Below are 18,540 nucleotides of genomic sequence, written 5' to 3' on the forward strand. Positions count from 1 at the left end.
AGACGGGATCGACAGGTCAAGACCAGCGAGAGGGGCCGTGAAATGACCTAAGAGTAGACGCGCAGAGAGATGCAGCGATCGACTGATGTATGGCGGACGCCCAGCTGGATATTGCTAGTGCTTCTTAGAACCGCATGCTAGCAATCTCGCATCTGACTGGATGGAAATAGCAAGATCAGCATGCCGGAAGGATGCAGGACGTTCCCATGCAGGAAGGGAAGAGTGATGAATATAAAAGATTAATGGGAAAACCGGAAAAAGAAAAGGGCGAGTGAGCCGAGAAAGTGTGGCTTTTTTTTCCCTCTTCCCAAGGAGGGGGAAAAACGACGAGTGGTGATGGTGTGAGACTATTAGTGGATGCCTGGGGGGCGGTCTGAGGTCAGCCCCAAATCCCACTCTGCAATTGTTCACTTCCCTGACTTCTCTCTGGGTTCAAGAGCTTGCCAAGTGGGGATTGGACATCAAGCATCGAAACCCAAGGAAAACTCTTCGATGGCCGCGGGAACCGGAAGGGGCGAGACCTTCTTCGAGTTAAGGAAACTTCCAGGGCAACAGCAAATTTGCACATTGAAAAAAAAAACGACGACGCGGGAGACTCCCGAGACCCACTGGGCCCACTGAACTGCTTCCTGGGTTGCTTTGGGTCTATTAAAGTTTTCTGCTGCATTTCCTTTGGTGGTTCTGGTTGTGTAGTTTAATATTTTCTATACTTGAATCAGCCACGGGAAGTTGTCCCGGTGTGAGATAGAACAAATCATCTTGTGGCGGGCGAAGTGGTGGTGGTGACAGTGGTGGTGACAGTGGTGGTGATCATGGATGGTGGTGTGAGTGTGCGTGTACGGTGGAGATTGTGGAAAAAGACCCAGTGGGGTGGATATCTTCGTATTGGACTCATGACGGTGTCAAGCCATCTCAATCTCATCTGTCACTTGCTTCAAGAGGCGACGGGAGGGAGGCTGTACTCAGCCATGAGATTAGTAAATTATCTCACCACAACTAGGACGAAAGAGTAACAAACCATGATAGATGGCAATGACTCAATTCTGCCCAGAGTGTCATCCAGTCACCCGAAGTATCCCGTAGTGAACATCCTCCAATTTAGTGTTTGCGACAAGACATCACCGACCCCAGAGTCAAAATCCTCTCTGGCCTGCATTCTTTGGCGGAGGGTCCCAATCTCCACCCCCCTACCTCGACCTCCCTTGACCCGAACGAATTTAGTTCGAAGTATCCCCTCATGCATTGGACAGCTGGCCGGCTAGTCGACTAGGGGCCGGGTGATATCACAAGCAACCGGACATATGTGTGTGTGTGTGTGTGTGTGCCATGCCACTCGCTCTTCCTATCAGGTCGACCAACCTCGGCGAAAACCGTATAGCCATGTCGAAATCAGCTAAACGGTCACCGCATGAGCCATCTTGGCGGCCGGACACTGAGGGTATGAGAGGGCGGCTATGCTGTCATGTCGCATCAATCACAGAACCCCTGGTTATCTTGATCGGGTCCGGGCGCTGTCATGGGTGATGATGTCGAATGAACCCGCATCTGCAGTTAATTTGATAATGCGATGATAACCGGGCTTCGCGGAGTTGGCTCAGGTCTACCCCCTCTTATTCCTACATCTTTGACTGGGGGGAGGGGCGGCGGTGTCAGAACTGAGTTTGTGGGCTGTGATGGATGTAAATGGAATGCGAGTGATTCGAATGAGCAGCAGAGGGGAAGTTTAGGAGGCTCTGTCAGCGCGGTGCAGGTCGCACAGAGTAGAACATGCGATGCTGTCATCAGCCTCGGATCCTGACACGAGGAGAGGAGGAGGTGGGAAGAAAGAAAGGAAGAAAGGAGGGGCTGCATGAATTCAGTGTGAGATGCAAATCCCACGCTAGATGCAGAGAGAAGTAAGGAGGCTCCTTACTATAATTATTTTCCTGGCCGCTGGCCTGAAATCAAGCTGAGTGGAGTTCTAGTCGCTTCCAATTCCACCGCCAGCCAGTCAGCCCTATTTGTTAAGGCTGCATATGCGCCATCCTACGTTCGCCGACTGCTGCCTACGCGCCCAGTTCTATGCATTCTACTCCAAGACAGGAATCACTGGCCAAGACGTTCACATCACTTGACCCGAAGCCAGTGCGCGCATTCCATACAAGCAGGTCTGGGCCAAGAATCATTTAAGGCAATTAATATTTTCACTTGCTGCAGTGGCGTCATTCATCAATGGTTATGTCTCGGTGCCCCATATCGTTGAGCCAGCCGTTGAAACTTGACTGCCTCGCGCAGAACCATCCCTTCGTTCAACTGCCCCGTTTCTTTACGGAATAACTCCTGCCATGGAGTCTGGCTTTCGGGCATTCCATATCCTCCTTTAGCCTCGAGCTCGTCCCGGCGTCTTCGCAGCTCCTCCGCAGAAAGCAAAATATCAACCCGACGTTTGTTGAGGTCAACACGCAGGCGATCGCCATCCTTCAGGATGGCCAGATTCCCCCCTGCAGCTGCCTCGGGGCTCGCGTTTAGAATCGACGGCGATCCGGAGGTACCCGATTGTCGGCCATCGCCAATGCAAGGGAGCGATTTGACTCCTTGTCGCAGGAGCTTCCCCGGAGGATGCATGTTGACCACTTCAGCTGCACCTGGGTAGCCGAGTGGTCCAGCCCCGCGCATCACTAGGATACTCTTGTCGGTGATCTGAGTTGTAGGATCCTCCAGTCGGTGGTGATAATCCTCAGGCCCGTCGAAGACCACCACGGCTCCCTCAAACGCATTGGGATCGCTGGGGTTCTCCAGAAAGCTCTTCCTGAACTGCTCGGATATCACGCAGGTCTTCATGATTGCAGAATCAAAGAGCGTACCCCGTAAGTGCAGAAAGCCGGCATCCTGAAGGATAGGTTCGTCATAAGCCCGGATCGTCCGACGGTCCCAGGTGTGTTTTCCCCGCACATTTTCTGCTACTGTGTGACCATTGCATGTGATGGCCTCCGCATTCAACTTGCCTGCGTCCAGAAGTTCTACCATGATTGCAGGAAGTCCGCCTGCGCGATAATATTCTTCGCCAAGCAGCTCCCCCGCAGGTTGCATATTCAGCAGAAGTGGAATGTGGAACCCCAGACGATCCCAATCGTCGAGGGAAAGGTCAACTCCTATGTGTTTGGCAATAGCGTTGATGTGAATCGGGGCATTAGTACTACCACCAATCGCTGTATTCGCCACTATCACATTTTCGAAAGCTTCGCGCGTCATGATATCACTGGGTTTGAGATCGGAATGAACCATTTCCACGATCCGGACACCCGTCTCATATGCGCATTGGCTTCGCTCGCGATATGGAGCAGGGATGGCAGCGGATCCAGGTAGCGCCATACCCAAGGCTTCGGCCAGCGCATTCATTGTCGACGCTGTGCCCATAGTGTTGCAGTGTCCTGCGGACGGGGTCCTATTGCTCGGAAGGTGAGAAAAGATCGAGTTCGGAATATTGGAGTATCACAACGTACCCTCGAGAGATATAGTCCACAAACTCTTCAGTGTTGATCTCACCGGCAGCATACTTTTCTCTGCCTTTCCAGACAACCATGCCCGACCCGGCCAACTCGTTCTTGACATAACCGTTGAGCATGGGGCCAACGTTCATACAGATGGCTGGGATATTCTTGAAAACATAAAGTCAGCATATTACCACCTCTCCCAGCAGACGTAGTCCACGAGATAACATACCACAGTGGCAGCCGCCATCAAGCAAGCCGGGGTCGTCTTATCACAACCTGTGAGCATCACGACTCCATCCAAAAAGTACCCATGCAGAACCTCCACCAGACTCAGATAAGACAAATTGCGATCAATGCACGCCGTGGGCCGCCGACTCGTCTCCTGAATGGGGTGAGTCGGAAATTCAAACGCAATACCGCCCGCAGATCTGATGCCCTCCCGAACCCGTTTCGCAAGCTCCAAATGATGCCGATTGCACGGAGCCAAGTCTGACCCCGTCTGCGCAATGCCGATGATGGGCTTGCCGGACATCAGCTCCTCTCGGGTCATCCCGTAGTTGAGATAGCGCTCGATGTACAACGCCATCATGCCCGGGTCCTCTTCGCACCGGAACCAGTCCGCCGAGCGTAGTCTCCGACCCCGCTTGGGGCCGGACGCACCACCGCCCTTGGTCATCGTCGCCAACGTCTTCTCCAGCTCCATGGTTCGCTTCCGGAGTGCCAGCAGCTCGGACTCGCAGTCCTCAATGTTGACGGGGGCGGGGGCGCCATTGTTGGTGCTGCAGGCACAGCCCTCGCAGGCCGCTTGGGACCCACACGGCATCTTTGTTGAAATGTGAAGAATACGTAGACTAGAGCCCTTCGATCAGCCAATCGATAAAACACAGACGCGGTATATAGGGGAAATTTGGTTCCAAGCAGAAAGACGCACCCGTGACTCAATCGGAGAGTCCCCGAATTACACTGCCGAGATTCCTCGGGCCAGAATCTCCGTCGGAGTCGTGACTCGTAGTAGTAGAGGCAGAAGTAGATAAGCCCGCGTGCGGGGTGAAAATCGGCTGATTTCCGCAGGGGAAGAGGAGAAAATGTTTTGCAATCGTGAGCGCGGAACCACGGGGAGAAGACCTTTTTAAATCAATTATTCATTGATCAATGAATAGCAAACGCTGGGGTCGGGAAAGGGACCCAGAGAGACGAGGAGTGGAATTGGGGAAGTTCCAAGCAAACGAACTGGAAACCCGATCGCGTGGCTCTCGGTTCGGGTTGGTTTGCATTCCTCCATCCATCATCCATCATCGATTGCTCTTTTTACCCCACGCTATCCCAGATTCTGGGCGGATCAGAGGGTGGGGGTTTCCTTTTGACCCTCTTCCCTCTTCCCTCTTTCCACCCTTTCGTTCCACTTATTCTTCGATGACTCTTTCGCAGCCCTCTCGGATTCTTGTTCTTCAGTGCCGGTGCCGTGGGGGAATTCACGTTCTAAAGCCAGGTCTCGGACGAGAAAGTGAGACAGGCGTTGACAAAGTTACTCTCCGCTTACTGACTAAGTCTGGCATCCCACGCTTTCCCCGCGGACGGGAGGTTGTTTGCCCACTATGACGCTACATCATCTTTGACTGACTTATCATAACACATTCGGTCTACCGAAATCATCAAGTGGTTCTTCTCATTCATTCGTCTTGGAAGTCAACCCTGAAACGCCCATGATGCCAGAGGTGTGCTGGTTCTAACTTAGCCAGCGAGTCTATCACCATGAGATTGGACCCAACAAATAGGTATCGAGGTCCAACAAAACGCGAAAAAAGAAAGAAAAAATAAATGGACAGAAAGAAAACACAAAGATTCGCTTCAGGTCGTCATGAAGAAAGACGTCTACTGGGTCGTGCATTGTGCAGTCTCTCCCTCCTCATCGTCGTCCTCCCAGGCAGATCCGCCCTCCGGGTCATGAGCCCCGAAGTCTTCGATGTTTCCCTTGGGATCGTATTGGACTTCATCCACCGTCTCGGCGGTAATAGGGGCGTCCGGCTTGGGCAGGACCTCCCTAAGCTGCTCCAGAACCGCCGGCGTGGGCTTCCACGTCTCATCGGGGAATTTGATGTTGACGATCAGGTACAGATCGCCACGAGCATCGCCGCGCTTGTTCGGCATTCCTTCACCAGGTACTTTCAAGACCTGGTTGGGGGAAAGCACTTGGCCAGGAACCTTGGGATGCTTGAGCTCAATTCCACGGCCATCAAGATGCTTGATCACAACTCGGGAGAAGCCGGTCAAGGCCTCGGCCAACGTGACATCGATCTCCGCTGTCAAGTCTGGGCCAGCTCTCTTGAAGACGGGGTGCTCCTCCTCTACCAGGTGGAAGATAATGTCTCCAGGTTCCTGACCCGGCGCCTCGTCAGCCTCGCCCTCCAAGATGATCTTGTCTCCTTCCCTGGGCGTAATATTAGCCATCATCCTGCGGTATTTCCGACATCGGCTCTTACCTCGCCCCGCGAGGGATGTAGATCTCCAACAGCTTCTTCGCTTCAGTCGTCTTCTGACCCTTGCACTTCTTGCATTTGTCCTTGTCGCTGAAGAACTCGCCCTGCCCCTTACACGTGCTGCAAGTAACCATAGTGGGCGAAAGGAACTGGCCCATGGGTCTTAGAATCTGCTTGACACCTACAGCCCGTGAACATTAGCTCAAATACCATCGCACGAGCCAAAAAGAATTGCGTACCATGTCCATCACAAGTAGCACATTTCTTCGCCGTAGCCCTCTCCTTGCCGCCCTTGCCCCGACACAGAGAACAGATGACGTTCTTGGTGCTCGAGAACTTGACCGTCTTGCCCTTATAGAGATCCTCCAAGCTAACTTCATACTTCTGCTCCTCGTTCGGACTTCTGCGGGGCTTGCGCGCCTGAGGTCCGCCAGGCATGCCACCCATGCCGCCCATACCGCCGAACATCTGCGCGAGGATATCATCGAGGTCCGGACCTGCCCCCATGCCCGGCTCACCGGACCCGTTGAACGCACTCATGCCGTGGGTATCGTAGAGGTGGCGCTTCTCTTCATCGTAGAGGATATCGTAGGCTTCCTGGACAGCCTTGAAACGGACCTCTGCGGCTTCTCGCTCGGCTTCAGGGACCTTGTCGGGGTGATTGGCGAGCGCGGCCTATCCACGGGAATGTATTGTTAAACAATCTTTCGAGCACAGTGGGCGTTGAAATAACCCTCTTACCTTGCGATAAGCCTTGCGGATCTCATCTTTGCTTGCGGTGCTGGAAATTTCGAGGACCTCTACAAAATCACGTCAGAATCAGTCGCTCATCGACCACTTCCCGCCGCAGCGCAATACGGCATCCAAAACATACCATAGAGATCGATCTCGAGCTTAGTAGACACTGCATCACATCAGCATAGCGTTCTTCCGAGGCCGGTGAAATTTTCCTGGGCAACATACTGGCAGGCGGTAACGGGTAAGAATCCCGACTCTCGAACAACTCAGAAAAGCGAAATCTTGGGTATCAGTTCTGAATAAAGAGAAAGAAGACAAGCAAACAGAAGTATATTTATGCACAGCACGGAGCAAGAAAAGAGAACCCGGTTGGAAGGGAGCGACTTCGGAGAGGATGCTGTCAAGTGAGGAAAAACAACGCAAAAGAAAGCTTGTGATAATAATTTATTGCCGTCGAATGAAGCCAATCAAATGTCCGGTATTTCCGCGTCCGCCTTTTTTTGCTGCGGATTTAATTTCACCTCCGCCCGGAGGTTTTGCTGCGTCTTCGCATCTCCCCACATCTGTTTTCTTATACTAAGTAGCTCCCCGGATTGACGGGGAAATAAGCAGCAGCTTCTCTCCATGATGATGAGACGATCGGTTGCCAGCCTCCGGGCCCGACGAACGTGGATCTGCACGCAATGTCGAGCTGGTTATGCCTCCGTCGCAACTAACGCCATACCACGCAATGCCGACAACAAGAAGACCAATCTCCCCGACGGCCCTGCTAGAACGCGCTTTGCGCCGTCGCCCACTGGTTATCTCCATCTGGGATCGCTGCGAACCGCACTGTTCAATTATCTGCTAGCCAAGCGCACTGGTGGCCAGTTCTTGCTGCGCATCGAGGATACCGACCAGGTTCGAAGCTCAACCAAGCCGCCGATAAATGACGCTGTGCGCTGAATGACGGATACAACAGAAACGAACAATCCCGGGAGCCGAGCAGAGGCTTTACGATGATCTCCGATGGGCTGGATTACATTGGGACGAAGGTCAGCGCTTGTGTATTGTATGTCTCGCTGCCGTGCGATTCGTACTGATAGCAGATGGGTTGCGATAGGTCCGATCGTGGGGGGTCCGTATGGCCCGTATAGACAGGTGAGTCCGCAAGATCCATTGTCACTTGACTTGGTAATTGACGACTGGGGTGCATTGCAGTCCGAACGAACCGAAATCTACCGCAAGCACGTCGACGAATTGATCGATAACGGCCACGCGTATCGCTGCTTTTGCTCCGCCGAACGACTGGACGCGCACGCGAGACATCGTAGCGAAGCTGGATTGGCGCCGGGATATGACAGGAAATGCGCCGGACTCTCTGCCGAGGAATCCGCCGAAAGAGCATCCAGGGGCCAAGAGCATGTTGTTCGACTCAAGGTGAAGGTAGAAGGATATCCCATGTACCACGATTTCGTCTACGGCAAGACAGGACGGAAATGGACGCCGAATAAGCTTGACCTGATTGACCGGATATATGCCGATCCTATCCTGCTCAAGTCGGACGGGTACCCAACATACCACCTGGCCAACGTGGTGGATGATCATCTCATGAAGATCACGCATGTCATCCGTGGCACGGTAAGCTACGCCGCTCGCACAAGATCGGGATCGTATTTTAACGAAACGGCCAGGAATGGATGCCCTCGACCCCGTTGCACGTTGCTCTCTACGACGCCTTCAAGTGGACTCCCCCTCAATTCGGGCATGTTCCCCTGCTTGTCGAACCATCCGGCCAAAAGCTCAGCAAGCGCAATGCAGATATCGACCTTGCCTTCTTCAAGGACAGGCAGGGTGTCTTCCCCTCGACACTTTTGAACTTCGCCGCGCTTCTTGGCTGGTCCCACCTTCAGAAGTCCGACATCTTCAACTTAGAAGAACTGGAACAAGTCGTATGTTCACGGGCCATCCACCCAACTCTATCTCGATTCCTCATGTGCTAATCCTTCTTCAACTCACCAGTTCAACCTCAAAATCACACGCGGTAACACCATTGTCGCCTTTGAAAAGCTCTGGTTCCTCCAAAAAGCGCACGCGCAGCGCTTCGCCTCTACCCCAGAGAGCCCCGAATTCCAAGAAATGGTACAGAAAGTTACCACGGCGGCCGAAGCCATCTACCCTGCCGACCAACTGTATGTCTTCTGTCTTCCACTTCTATTTCAAATGTCATGTCCATTGACCAATAAACCCCCCTATCCAGCTCCTCAATCCTCAATGGCCGCCCCCTAGCCTCCTACATAACCGCTCTCCTCCAGTCCGACGCCAAATCCTATACCACAGCCGAACACTTCATCGCCCGCAACCAAACCTTCTTCCACTCCACGAAAAACATGAACCGTCCCATGTATACGCCAGCTTCCTCCCCATCCTCCACCTACCCCCCAACCTCAACCGCCATCCCCATCTCCACGCTCCACACCGCCGCCACAGCCTTCTCTCTGGTCCCGTCCGCGCACTGGACCGTGGAGACCCATCGCGCCAACATCGCCGCCTACGACGGCTCCGCCGCCATCCTCTCCGACAACACTGACCATTTCGAGAACGAAGAGTCCCGCAAGTCAGCGGACAAGTTTTTCAAGAAGGAACTGTACCATTACCTGCGCTGGGCGCTGTCAGCGGGGGCCCCGGGCCCCGGAATCCCGGAGACGATGGCGATCCTCGGGCGAGACGAGACGGTGCGCCGGTTGCAGCACGCCAAGACGTTGACGTTGAAGTTGGCACCGAATGGCGGGGTGAAGCGGTACAAGGGGCCACAGGAGTCGTCTGCTACTGCTGCTGCCGCCGCCGGACCGAAGGATAGTTCGTGGATGGGGTCACTTGCGCCGAAGAGTTCTTGAAGTATGGAGCGCTCCTGGGATCGTGAGAGAAGATGAAAAGGGTGGAGTGTATGGTTGGACGGAAGAAGAGCAGTGCGCCTGAGGTATATGCTGTTTGACCGGTTCGAGACGATCTGTGACTGTACATTATGTGTATGATAGATACGTGTATCAATATTTTCCCACAGGAGACACCACTCAAGAGCGCCATACTACTGAGTGACTGGATTATTGGATACATAGAGAGTGTGTTTATATGAGGACATCCTGGCGGTGAAACCCGCCAGCCGTTCCTAAGAAGGAATTACCCCTGCCCTCAGCTTTTGCCGCTGGGCAGTAGGTAGATCCATGACAACTTACGTCTCCTTTGACGCGGACTGACCCAGTTAAGCAGACATACGAGCAGAGTACTGATCTATTCTCAAAGAAAGCAAGGCCTCGAACCACTAAGTCAGAATAGCCCTTCGATGTCGACCCAGCATGCAGTCCGGGCGCTCCACGCCAACAGGGGGTATCGCAGCCTCACCACTCCACCTCTCAACTCGAACCCGCGATTGAAGCTCACATATCCACGACCCTCAGTGCATTCACAGCTACACCCACCTACTACATCCTTATCATTCCCCCGACAGTTGAGCAATATGGGTAACGGCTCACTGATCGAAGAGCAAACATTGCCGTTCTACCACCAGCAACGGTATTATCCGGTCCGTATTGGTGACACTCTCAAGGATCGGTATAGCATTATTGCCAAGCTTGGTTACGGCGGTTATTCCACTGCGTGGCTTGCCCGGGACGAGAGGTTTTGGGTGTGGACTTACGCATGACGTCCATCGACTGATCTAACTATCTAGAACCAAGCAGTATGCTTCACTTGAGGTGTGCATCGAGCAGGATAATGACCAGCCATCGCCTGTGTTGAACGAAATCAACATGCTCCGACGAATGGAGAAACGCGCTGAAGCTGGTAGCCATCCCTGGCCTATTTTTTACCCGACATGCTACCGACATCTTTGAGCTTCACAACTCTCCTGGACGGGCATTATTGCATCGCGGCCAAGCCCCAGGGCTACAGCCTGCGCACGCTACAGACATCGTTTCCGAATGCAAGGGTGCCGAAAATCTTAGTGAGGTCTTTGAATGTACCCGGCTGTTCTTCGCTATCAATTGGCTACAGGCCGTCTGCCATCTTATCCACACCGGTCAGATCAAATTCCAGGCAGGGATATTGTGCGCGCGTGCTCATAGATCCATAGATATTTCAACACCTCAAAATGTTTTGAACTGAGATTGAGGATGATAGTAGTCTGAAGGACAATGAGGACCAAGAAGCGCAAGATCCCACCCAGCATTCCTATTATCAGTGACACCGGTGTCACTGTTTATCCGTCTCGAACACCATTTCTAGAACTCGGCGGCATTCCGATGTTGACTGATTTCGGTGAGATGCGAGAGGGTGATAGTGACGGGCGGGTCAACGACGAATGGATCATGCCCGATCTCTATCGAGCGCCCGAGGTGCTTCTGCAGATTCCCTGGACTTTTCAGGTTGAGATGTGGTCTGTGGGTGGGATGGTAAGTGATTAGTGCGTCAAAGGTTCCAGGTACTGTTTCCTGACGACCTCATCTGCTAGACACTCGAACTTCTAGAAGGCAGAAACCTGTTTGATCCGATGGATCATGTCAATGAGCAATATGCCTCGGACGGCCGCCGCTGCACATGCTCGAAAAGAGCCCTCTCTTTCGAGACCTATTTTGACAAGAATGGTTGGTGGTGTACTCATCTTCCCCCCAATTGCCCTCCCGATAGCGGGGGAAGGGGAGGTGGTCAGGGATCAGATGCATCTAATATCGTACTAGGGCAACTGGAAACTATCCGAGGCCCCAGTCCCCCAAACGTCCTTGGAGGACTTTGTCAGAACGATTCCCCCGGGCGAAGAGAAGGACCTGTTTCACAGGTTTATACGAAAGATGCTAGCCTGGAATCCAGAAGCAAGGGCGACAGCCAACGAGATCATCAACGCCGGAATGGCTTCTCAGGCCGTTTGATTTGGTGATGTAGTGCGTTTGAGGGGCATCATATCAAGCTCTTATCATGAGATGAGTTGAAGTCAGCAGTGCTCCTTCCATTATGTGGTGTCATAGATCTCGGATCTTAGGGAAGTCTAGTCTCACGTCTTACACTAGAGATACCTACGCATCCCCCTCCCCTCTCTACTATGAAAAGAATAACCCCTAACTTCAGAATAACAATTTATAAAGATACTCAAGCAGACAAGAGGAGCGAACAGAATAATGAATTAATTGAACCAGTAACGCGATGCTGATATCACGGACAAATCAGAACAAGCACAAAGTAAAAGGAGGCTGCCTGGCAGGCGACGTATACACGATATCACAGAAAGCTAATCAGCCACACCAGGGAGAATTAAGAAAAGACAAAAGGAAGAAAAGGAGAGTCCGAGTTACTAACTAACACGACTAACTAACTCGTATAAAAGGAACAAAGTCCCCTAAATTAGTTCTTGCGGAATCAGTCAATCAAAGACAGACAGGCGATAAAGCCCGCTGGGCGGTCGTGTAATCTCCAAGCCCACTTGATCCTGGAGGGAAACTCCAGGGAAGGGCTGCTGCATTAATCAAATGGAAGAAGGGCAAAACAATAGTACAAGAAGTTCGAGGGGTCTTTCCATCCAATTGATAGAAAGCTTTTTTTGAGAATCGGGTGCAAGCAACATGTCACGGCATCCAAGTCATGTCGTTCGTTGTTTAGAGATTGCATTGAAATGTGGGACCTCGATCACGCGGTGAAGGAGGTCCGGTCAGTGGCCAGGCATCGCAGATGATCTGGATACCACCAATAGTGAATTCAGAGGCTGAAGCAAAACAAAAAACAACAATAGCATAACAGCGTTGGTATAATCTCGAGAATTTCAACAAAGAAGATTAGGGGGTGCGTTGAGCAGCACTTTGTATTAGGTTTGCCTCAGAACGGGCATGGAAGCTCAAGCAGGAGAACTGCCGGCATGGCACGGCAGGAACAGGCGGATCTCAGCCAGACAAGTCGACTGGTCTCCGTTGTTCTAGGCCCAGAAAGCTGGGTGTGGGGTGTTAGTATATGGAGCAGCGAAAAATGTCCCAAGCTCTTTAGTAAGGCTCCAGATCATCCGTCCATTCATCATCACCTCCACCTGCATGCATCATCTGTCCGTGCTGAATGTCCGCCGGCTCATCGGGGCTCACACTCCGAATGCCTTTGGCTTTCTTCCCTCCGAGCGAAAGGACAGGGGTCTCCTCGGGGGCCAACAGGCGTTTCCCGTGAGCCGCACGGAGTTTGGCGTAATAGACGTCGCTAGCATCGGCTTCCGACTCAGTGCCTGAGTCGAACGTTTCCCAGTTCTCGGATCCGGTATTCGCTGAGATGACGGTCGAGGAGCTGGACACTTGTCTGGGTGCAGGAGCTGGGGGTGGGGCAGCACGCTGCAGATAAGGATTAGGTTTAGGGAACCCTTGCATGGAGGAGGATAACGACGAGGCCGACGAATGCGAGGACTGGGAAAACCCAGTGGATCGTTGAGAAAATGCTGACGAGCTAATGAAGGACCGCTGGTTGCGATCATCGTACACGTCTTCGGGGCTGACTGGTCGGACGAATGAATTGGACAAGGCGCTGGCACTCCGTGGAGGGTCGAAGAGGTAGGACATTCGCTCCTCCCGCGATTCACCACCAGTCAATGCCCGCATTCTAGGTGGAGGCGGGCGAGGTGCCGGGATTTTGCCATTGATCGTGCTCGAGGAATAAGCCCCAGGAACTGCCCGGCGTTGGGGGAAATTGTTCCCATGGGGCATGTTTCCGAGAGGAATCCGGGCTGGTATCTTCGAAGGAGACTTGGTACCCGCTCTGGAGGGCGCTCTCGAAGGTCCAATGGTGTTGTATTTGGTCGGAGGATGATGAGGATGATGGCCAGTGGGCGTCTTGCTTGCGGAGCGAGGTGGTGGGGCCCCTCGCATCACGCTCGCAGGGCGCGACGGGGGCTGCATCTGGCCGGTGCTCCGCTTGGTGGCACTGGCCGGGACAGCGGAGGGCGTCTTGGATCGCGGAGGAGGTTTAGCAGCGACTGGGGTGAGCTCGTCCAGGTATCGTTCTCCGTGGATGAGGAATGGCCGGCCGTAATCTTCTTCCCACCTCTCCAGCTCCTTCCTCAGATCGGCCTCAACCTTAGGCAATTCCTTGGCGATTCGCTTCCTCATCTTCTCCTCCCTCAACAGCTTTCCTGGATCGCGCCTCTCTCCCTTCGCGCCACGCGCCATGAGGCGGGAGGCGTCTTGACTGGAGATGGCTAGAGCCTCTCGTTCCGCCAAGAGACTGCGGTGCTTGTTTATGAGTTGCAAAGCTGGCGCCCGCTGTGCCTTGAGAGTCTCCAAACGCGCAATTTCGCCTTCATGCGCTTCGAGAAGCGCATCACTGAAGACATCTGAGAAAGCAGGAGTGAAATCAATCATCTCCTCTTCCGAGAAGTAAAGAGCATCCCATAGTTCCTGCAACCGAACCCGGGCATCTTCAACAAAGAGATGCAGATTCTGGCTCTTGAGCTCGTTGAGCCGGCCTAGTTCTTCCTCGAACTCGTTAATGGTCCGGAGGCCGCAGCCACGGTTTGCAGCGAGGAATTCCTTCCGGTCGGTCTCGTCAATATTGAATCGTTCCCAAAGTGCTTCCACCGCAGTCCTCAAGTCCTTCAGCTTGCGCTCCCGGCTTCTCTTTTCCTCCAACAGCTTCTCGCGTCTCGCCTTCAGGTTGTTCAGATCGGATTCGTGGAGACCTAGTTGCTCGGGTGCCTCCCGGTAGTACTTGACGATGTTCGTGTCCGTCTGCACCTGGGGAGTGCCAAGCTCGGCCCACAGCTTGATGATCTCCTCGCAGGTGGTTTTAACAAACTCCAGCCGCCGGTGGTATTCTTCGTAGACTCTCGTGAATTCGTCGTCCAGGGCGGTAACGTAGGATGGGGAAAGATCAAAGCTCGGCGAAATCGTAGAACCAGGTGCTGTCGGCGGCAGATCGATATTGACGAAGGTTGCTTCGAGATGCGACGAATAGGATTCGAGAGCCTCAACCAGTTCTGTCCAGTCATTAGATTAGTCCACTAAACGGCCCTCCCTTGCGCCGAAGAAGAAACAAGAAAAGCGACAACTCACTCCTCACTTGCTCGAAGCGCTCCTTATGCAGTTTGCTCAATGCGCCATGCTCCTCGCGCAGGAAAGCCAGACAACGGTTGAGCGGGTAGCTGATCCGCAAGGCGTTGTGGTCGAGCTGATACTGTCCATTGGCCTTCTCATCCACCAGCGAGTGTTCCATATGTTGGATAGCAGTGATCAATCGCTGCGCCTCTTCTTCCATGTCCTTCTTCTCACTGAATATGTAGTCGAGGATTTAGCCGCCCGTTCTTGGCAAAAGATTGAAACCGGGGACATTTCTTCCATCGCGCAGTGTGGTGTGTGTGTGTGTGTGTGTGTTAACTTACGTGTCCACGAGTTTGAGGTGGTTGTTCAGCGTTTCTGACAAAGCATTGAAGAGCTATTGCAGTAGATTCCCATCTCAGTCAGTTCGCGCAAAGTCACTTGCAGAAGAAGAAAGAGGAGGAGCGCAAAGTCGAGGGGCAAACAAACCTCTGCCTCGCGCGCGTCGCGCTCATGGCTCGGAACCCCAATGTCATCAAAGATCCCATGCAGTTCGGAGACGATAGTGTTGACCTGAGTGGTCAAGTAGCTTGTATCGACCGCCATCGCGAATCAGAGGCGTCCCTCTCAAGGCGAGGTGGATCACACGGAGAAAACGGATGTGCAAGGACCGGTCGGGTCTGAAGTTTGCTTGCTTGGAGAGAGTGTGTGATGCGATTTTACGCGCAACCCACCGACGAGCCGATCGCCTTGGAGCGAACGCGATCCACCGTCATATAAGATCAGCGGCGACAATGCGCCTTCACCTGTCAAAGTAGTGTCGCGGTAGACCACAACAGAGTCTGCAAGGCGGACAGCACAAGGGAAAGAAAAAAAGGATCACAAAAAGTCGAATGGCATCTGCGAGAACCGGGCACACAAAGCTGTGTAATTTATTTACACGTCCACAGCTGCAAGCAGATGCAAGGGTGACTGGGGTGGGTTAGTGGAGAGAGAGAGAGAGAGAGAGCGAGTGTGTGTGGATGGAGAAGGAGAGATAGATCAAGAGAAGGGGGGGCGTGTCAACACTCGAACACTACACTTTACAATCGAGCACAGCCGGGGAATTCCAGCCGCTTTCATCTCGATTGCCAGTCGCTTTCCCGCCCGGCCTTGTTTGAGCTTCCCGCGGCGTTTCTGCAGCAACCGCTGAGTCAGAGGCTGACCGCCTAGATCTGCCGGATGATCTGCTGGGGTCTCGTCACCGCCCTTTTGGCCGCCTTGTCGCCGCTTGTGCCTCCGCAATGCTGTCAACCGTAGATAACCGCAATCAGTGAACTTACTTACAACCTCATTTCCGTCGATAACACCACCCACGCCGCCATTATCTTCATGTCCTTACCATCACCGATCTAGAATTAATCCTCACATTACTCCATCCTCCAATACCTAACCAAGCTTCTCCACCCAACTTCACACCTCATAAAACCAATCCACAGCCACCATGCAACAAGCAGCCCAGCAATCATGGGGTGAGTGCCGACCTCCTTTCCCTCCTTTCCCCCCACCCAAAACCAAACAAAAACTAACCCGAAACAGAGCTCGAAAACGCAATAAGCCTCTACGATCCGCAGCGCGACACACTATACGCCTACGACGAGGCAACGCACAAGTCGCTCTCCGCGCAACGACCGTGGGCCAAAGACCCACAATACTTCAAACACGTGCGGATCTCAGCACTCGCACTACTCAAGATGGTAATGCACGCGCGGTCGGGCGGGAACCTCGAAGTGATGGGTCTGATGCAGGGGTACATCGTCTCGGAAACCTTCGTAGTGACGGACGCGTACCGGCTGCCGGTGGAAGGGACGGAGACGCGGGTGAACGCGCAAGAGGAAGCCAACGAGTACATGGTGTCGTACCTGCAGTCGTGCCGGGATGCGGGGCGGATGGAGAACGCCGTGGGCTGGTACCACAGCCACCCGGGGTATGGGTGCTGGCTATCGGGGATCGATGTCACGACGCAGGATATGCAGCAGCTCGGCGGGCCGTTTGTTGCGGTGGTGATTGATCCCGAGAGGACGATTTCGGCGGGGAAGGTTGATATTGGGGCTTTCCGGACATATCCTAAGGGGTATTCGCCGCCGAAGGAGGAAGGGGGGCCTGAGGATGGAGCGGCGGGGGCTGGTGCTGCTGGTGGTGCTGGGGATTATCAGACGGTGCCGTTGAGTAAGGCTGAGGATTTTGGCGCTCACGCCGCGCATTACTATTCGCTGGAGGTTTCCATTTTCAAAAGTGTGCTGGACACTGAGATCCTCGCCCTCCTCTGGAATAAGTACTGGGTTGCCACCCTCAGTCAGAGCCCGCTCTTCGCTACCCGCGACTACGGCAGCAAGCAGATGATGGATCTCAGCCAGAAGGTCCGGCGCGCCATCCGCGGTGTCGACGGCGGCACTATCTCTAGGGCCAACATGGCTCAGACCCGCGATCAACAGCTGGATCGCGTCGCGCGGGATGGGCAGCGGATCGTGTCGGAGGAGGTCAAGGGCCTTCTCGCGGCCGAGGTGAAAATGAAATTGTTTCAGGGCATTGGACAGGCAACCGATACAAGCTCCCAGCCTAAATAAGCTAGACAGGCTTCAGGTCCATATTATGAGGTGAAATGACTTTATGCATGCTTGTCTTCGATGTCTGAAACCATCGCGGTCGGTGCATCGACGGGGGCCGGCATTGTGTCCCACCGTGGTTCTCTCCGTTCGCTACATAACCGTTACTACCAACCAGTATCTTGTAGGGCTATCAAGGCGGGATCTGCTCTGCACTTCATATTTACATGTCTATGTTACAAGGGAGTTTGTTCCTGGGCCCCGACCGGGGAGCGCCATTGATATGGTCTATACACTAAACAGGAGGTATATCCTCGGTAATAGAACAGGTAGGTACAAGTATGGAAAGAAAGATAGAAGCACGGTTAGAACCACGTTCCAACACAAATAGCACATGCCTGCGTAACATGTGTTGTGACAAATTTCATTATCCGAACAATGAACAAGGCCTTATGTTCACTCCATCAACTCCAGGTGAGATCACGGGATCATCAGAATCGCGTACAAGAAACGAAGGGCGCTAGGTCACTGTACATAGCAAGATATGTGGTAGTAAGATATGATCAATATTTGAGACAAATATTCATTCAAAGAAAAGAAGAAGCAGAGGCGACTGCTGAACCGTCGAGGTGAGAGAAGGAAACAAAGGAAATTGCAAGGTCATGTTGCGTTGAAGTTGGTCGCAAAAAAGAACGAAACTCTCAGTCAGGCGTAAGCGAAACGACGGGGACTGAGATCGGTAGAAAGAATTGTTCTAGGTCGTAATCGAGAGTCGTCAGCGCCTTTCATGACGACGCTCGTTGAATAATACAGGTGTCCAGGCGGAGGACTTCGCCTCATCGTTCCAGTCGTATTTGTGTTTTTGTGAAATTTTCTCTTCTTGTCGATGATAGGCAACAACGCGATGCGAAGATCCTGGACTAGATCTTCTCATGCATGGTTCTTCAAAGCTAGATAATACCAAGGTGAACATCCAGTTTCCGCGCTGCAACTAGCCGCAAGCACGTAAAGACGGCAGGATTGAGGTCCACTATCCCACTTGAGAAGCAGCATGTAAAATCAAAGACATGTCGATTTCTCCGAAACCAATTGAGGTGTCGCTCCACAGAAGCAAGTGGACACCGGGGTATTCGCGATATGCTTTAGTGTCAAACACAGAGTGCAGGGGGAAATTCGCCACTTTGTTTGTGGTAAGTGGTGGTGGACGGAAAACACCTTGATAGGCTCGGCTGATTGA

General features: G+C 53.1%; 7 protein-coding genes across 7 annotated transcripts; 3 read left to right on the top strand and 4 right to left on the bottom strand.

Moving 5' to 3' along the window:
- Positions 1–82: 82 nt before the first annotated feature.
- On the bottom strand, positions 83–843 carry BO97DRAFT_260243 (uncharacterized protein). Its single transcript, XM_025690893.1, has 2 exons — positions 522–843; positions 83–361 (listed from the first exon to the last, which is right to left on the bottom strand). Exons 1-2 carry the CDS (start codon positions 665–667, stop codon positions 115–117), a joined length of 393 nt encoding a protein of 130 aa, XP_025554056.1. The 5' UTR covers positions 668–843; the 3' UTR covers positions 83–114.
- Positions 844–2,208: 1,365 nt separating this feature from the next.
- Positions 2,209–4,314, bottom strand: BO97DRAFT_476307 (IlvD/Edd family dehydratase; the record flags this gene model as incomplete). The annotated part of the gene is made up of 3 exons (XM_025700472.1): positions 3,703–4,314; positions 3,483–3,637; positions 2,209–3,424 (listed from the first exon to the last, which is right to left on the bottom strand). Exons 1-3 carry the CDS (start codon positions 4,294–4,296, stop codon positions 2,209–2,211), a joined length of 1,965 nt encoding a protein of 654 aa, XP_025554057.1. The 5' UTR covers positions 4,297–4,314.
- Positions 4,315–5,345: 1,031 nt separating this feature from the next.
- On the bottom strand, positions 5,346–6,827 carry BO97DRAFT_412195 (putative DnaJ domain protein (Mas5); the record flags this gene model as incomplete). The annotated part of the gene is made up of 5 exons (XM_025696225.1): positions 5,346–5,901; positions 5,954–6,131; positions 6,190–6,625; positions 6,692–6,748; positions 6,825–6,827. 5 exons carry the CDS (start codon positions 6,825–6,827, stop codon positions 5,346–5,348), a joined length of 1,230 nt encoding a protein of 409 aa, XP_025554058.1.
- A 426-nt stretch (positions 6,828–7,253) lies between these two features.
- On the top strand, positions 7,254–9,698 carry BO97DRAFT_364330 (glutamate--tRNA ligase MSE1). The gene is made up of 7 exons (XM_025692538.1): positions 7,254–7,588; positions 7,650–7,722; positions 7,791–7,828; positions 7,889–8,308; positions 8,362–8,619; positions 8,690–8,859; positions 8,928–9,698. Exons 1-7 carry the CDS (start codon positions 7,313–7,315, stop codon positions 9,562–9,564), a joined length of 1,872 nt encoding a protein of 623 aa, XP_025554059.1. The 5' UTR covers positions 7,254–7,312; the 3' UTR covers positions 9,565–9,698.
- Positions 9,699–10,184: 486 nt separating this feature from the next.
- On the top strand, positions 10,185–11,592 carry BO97DRAFT_422257 (kinase-like protein; the record flags this gene model as incomplete). Its single annotated transcript, XM_025696783.1, has 6 exons — positions 10,185–10,345; positions 10,398–10,510; positions 10,635–10,773; positions 10,866–11,118; positions 11,178–11,310; positions 11,432–11,592. The coding sequence occupies 6 exons, from the start codon at positions 10,185–10,187 to the stop codon at positions 11,590–11,592; spliced, it is 960 nt and encodes a 319-aa protein (XP_025554060.1).
- Positions 11,593–12,690: 1,098 nt separating this feature from the next.
- On the bottom strand, positions 12,691–15,324 carry BO97DRAFT_339839 (putative microtubule associated protein (Ase1); the record flags this gene model as incomplete). Its single annotated transcript, XM_025691569.1, has 4 exons — positions 12,691–14,660; positions 14,737–14,951; positions 15,063–15,115; positions 15,208–15,324. 4 exons carry the CDS (start codon positions 15,322–15,324, stop codon positions 12,691–12,693), a joined length of 2,355 nt encoding a protein of 784 aa, XP_025554061.1.
- A 697-nt stretch (positions 15,325–16,021) lies between these two features.
- On the top strand, positions 16,022–17,533 carry BO97DRAFT_260308 (Mov34/MPN/PAD-1 family protein). The gene is made up of 2 exons (XM_025690894.1): positions 16,022–16,229; positions 16,297–17,533. Exons 1-2 carry the CDS (start codon positions 16,202–16,204, stop codon positions 17,322–17,324), a joined length of 1,056 nt encoding a protein of 351 aa, XP_025554062.1. The 5' UTR covers positions 16,022–16,201; the 3' UTR covers positions 17,325–17,533.
- The last annotated feature ends 1,007 nt before the right edge of the window (positions 17,534–18,540 follow it).

This window comes from Aspergillus homomorphus (genome assembly GCF_003184865.1).
Source record: "Aspergillus homomorphus CBS 101889 unplaced genomic scaffold BO97scaffold_7, whole genome shotgun sequence".
Classification (NCBI taxonomy): domain Eukaryota; kingdom Fungi; phylum Ascomycota; class Eurotiomycetes; order Eurotiales; family Aspergillaceae; genus Aspergillus; species Aspergillus homomorphus.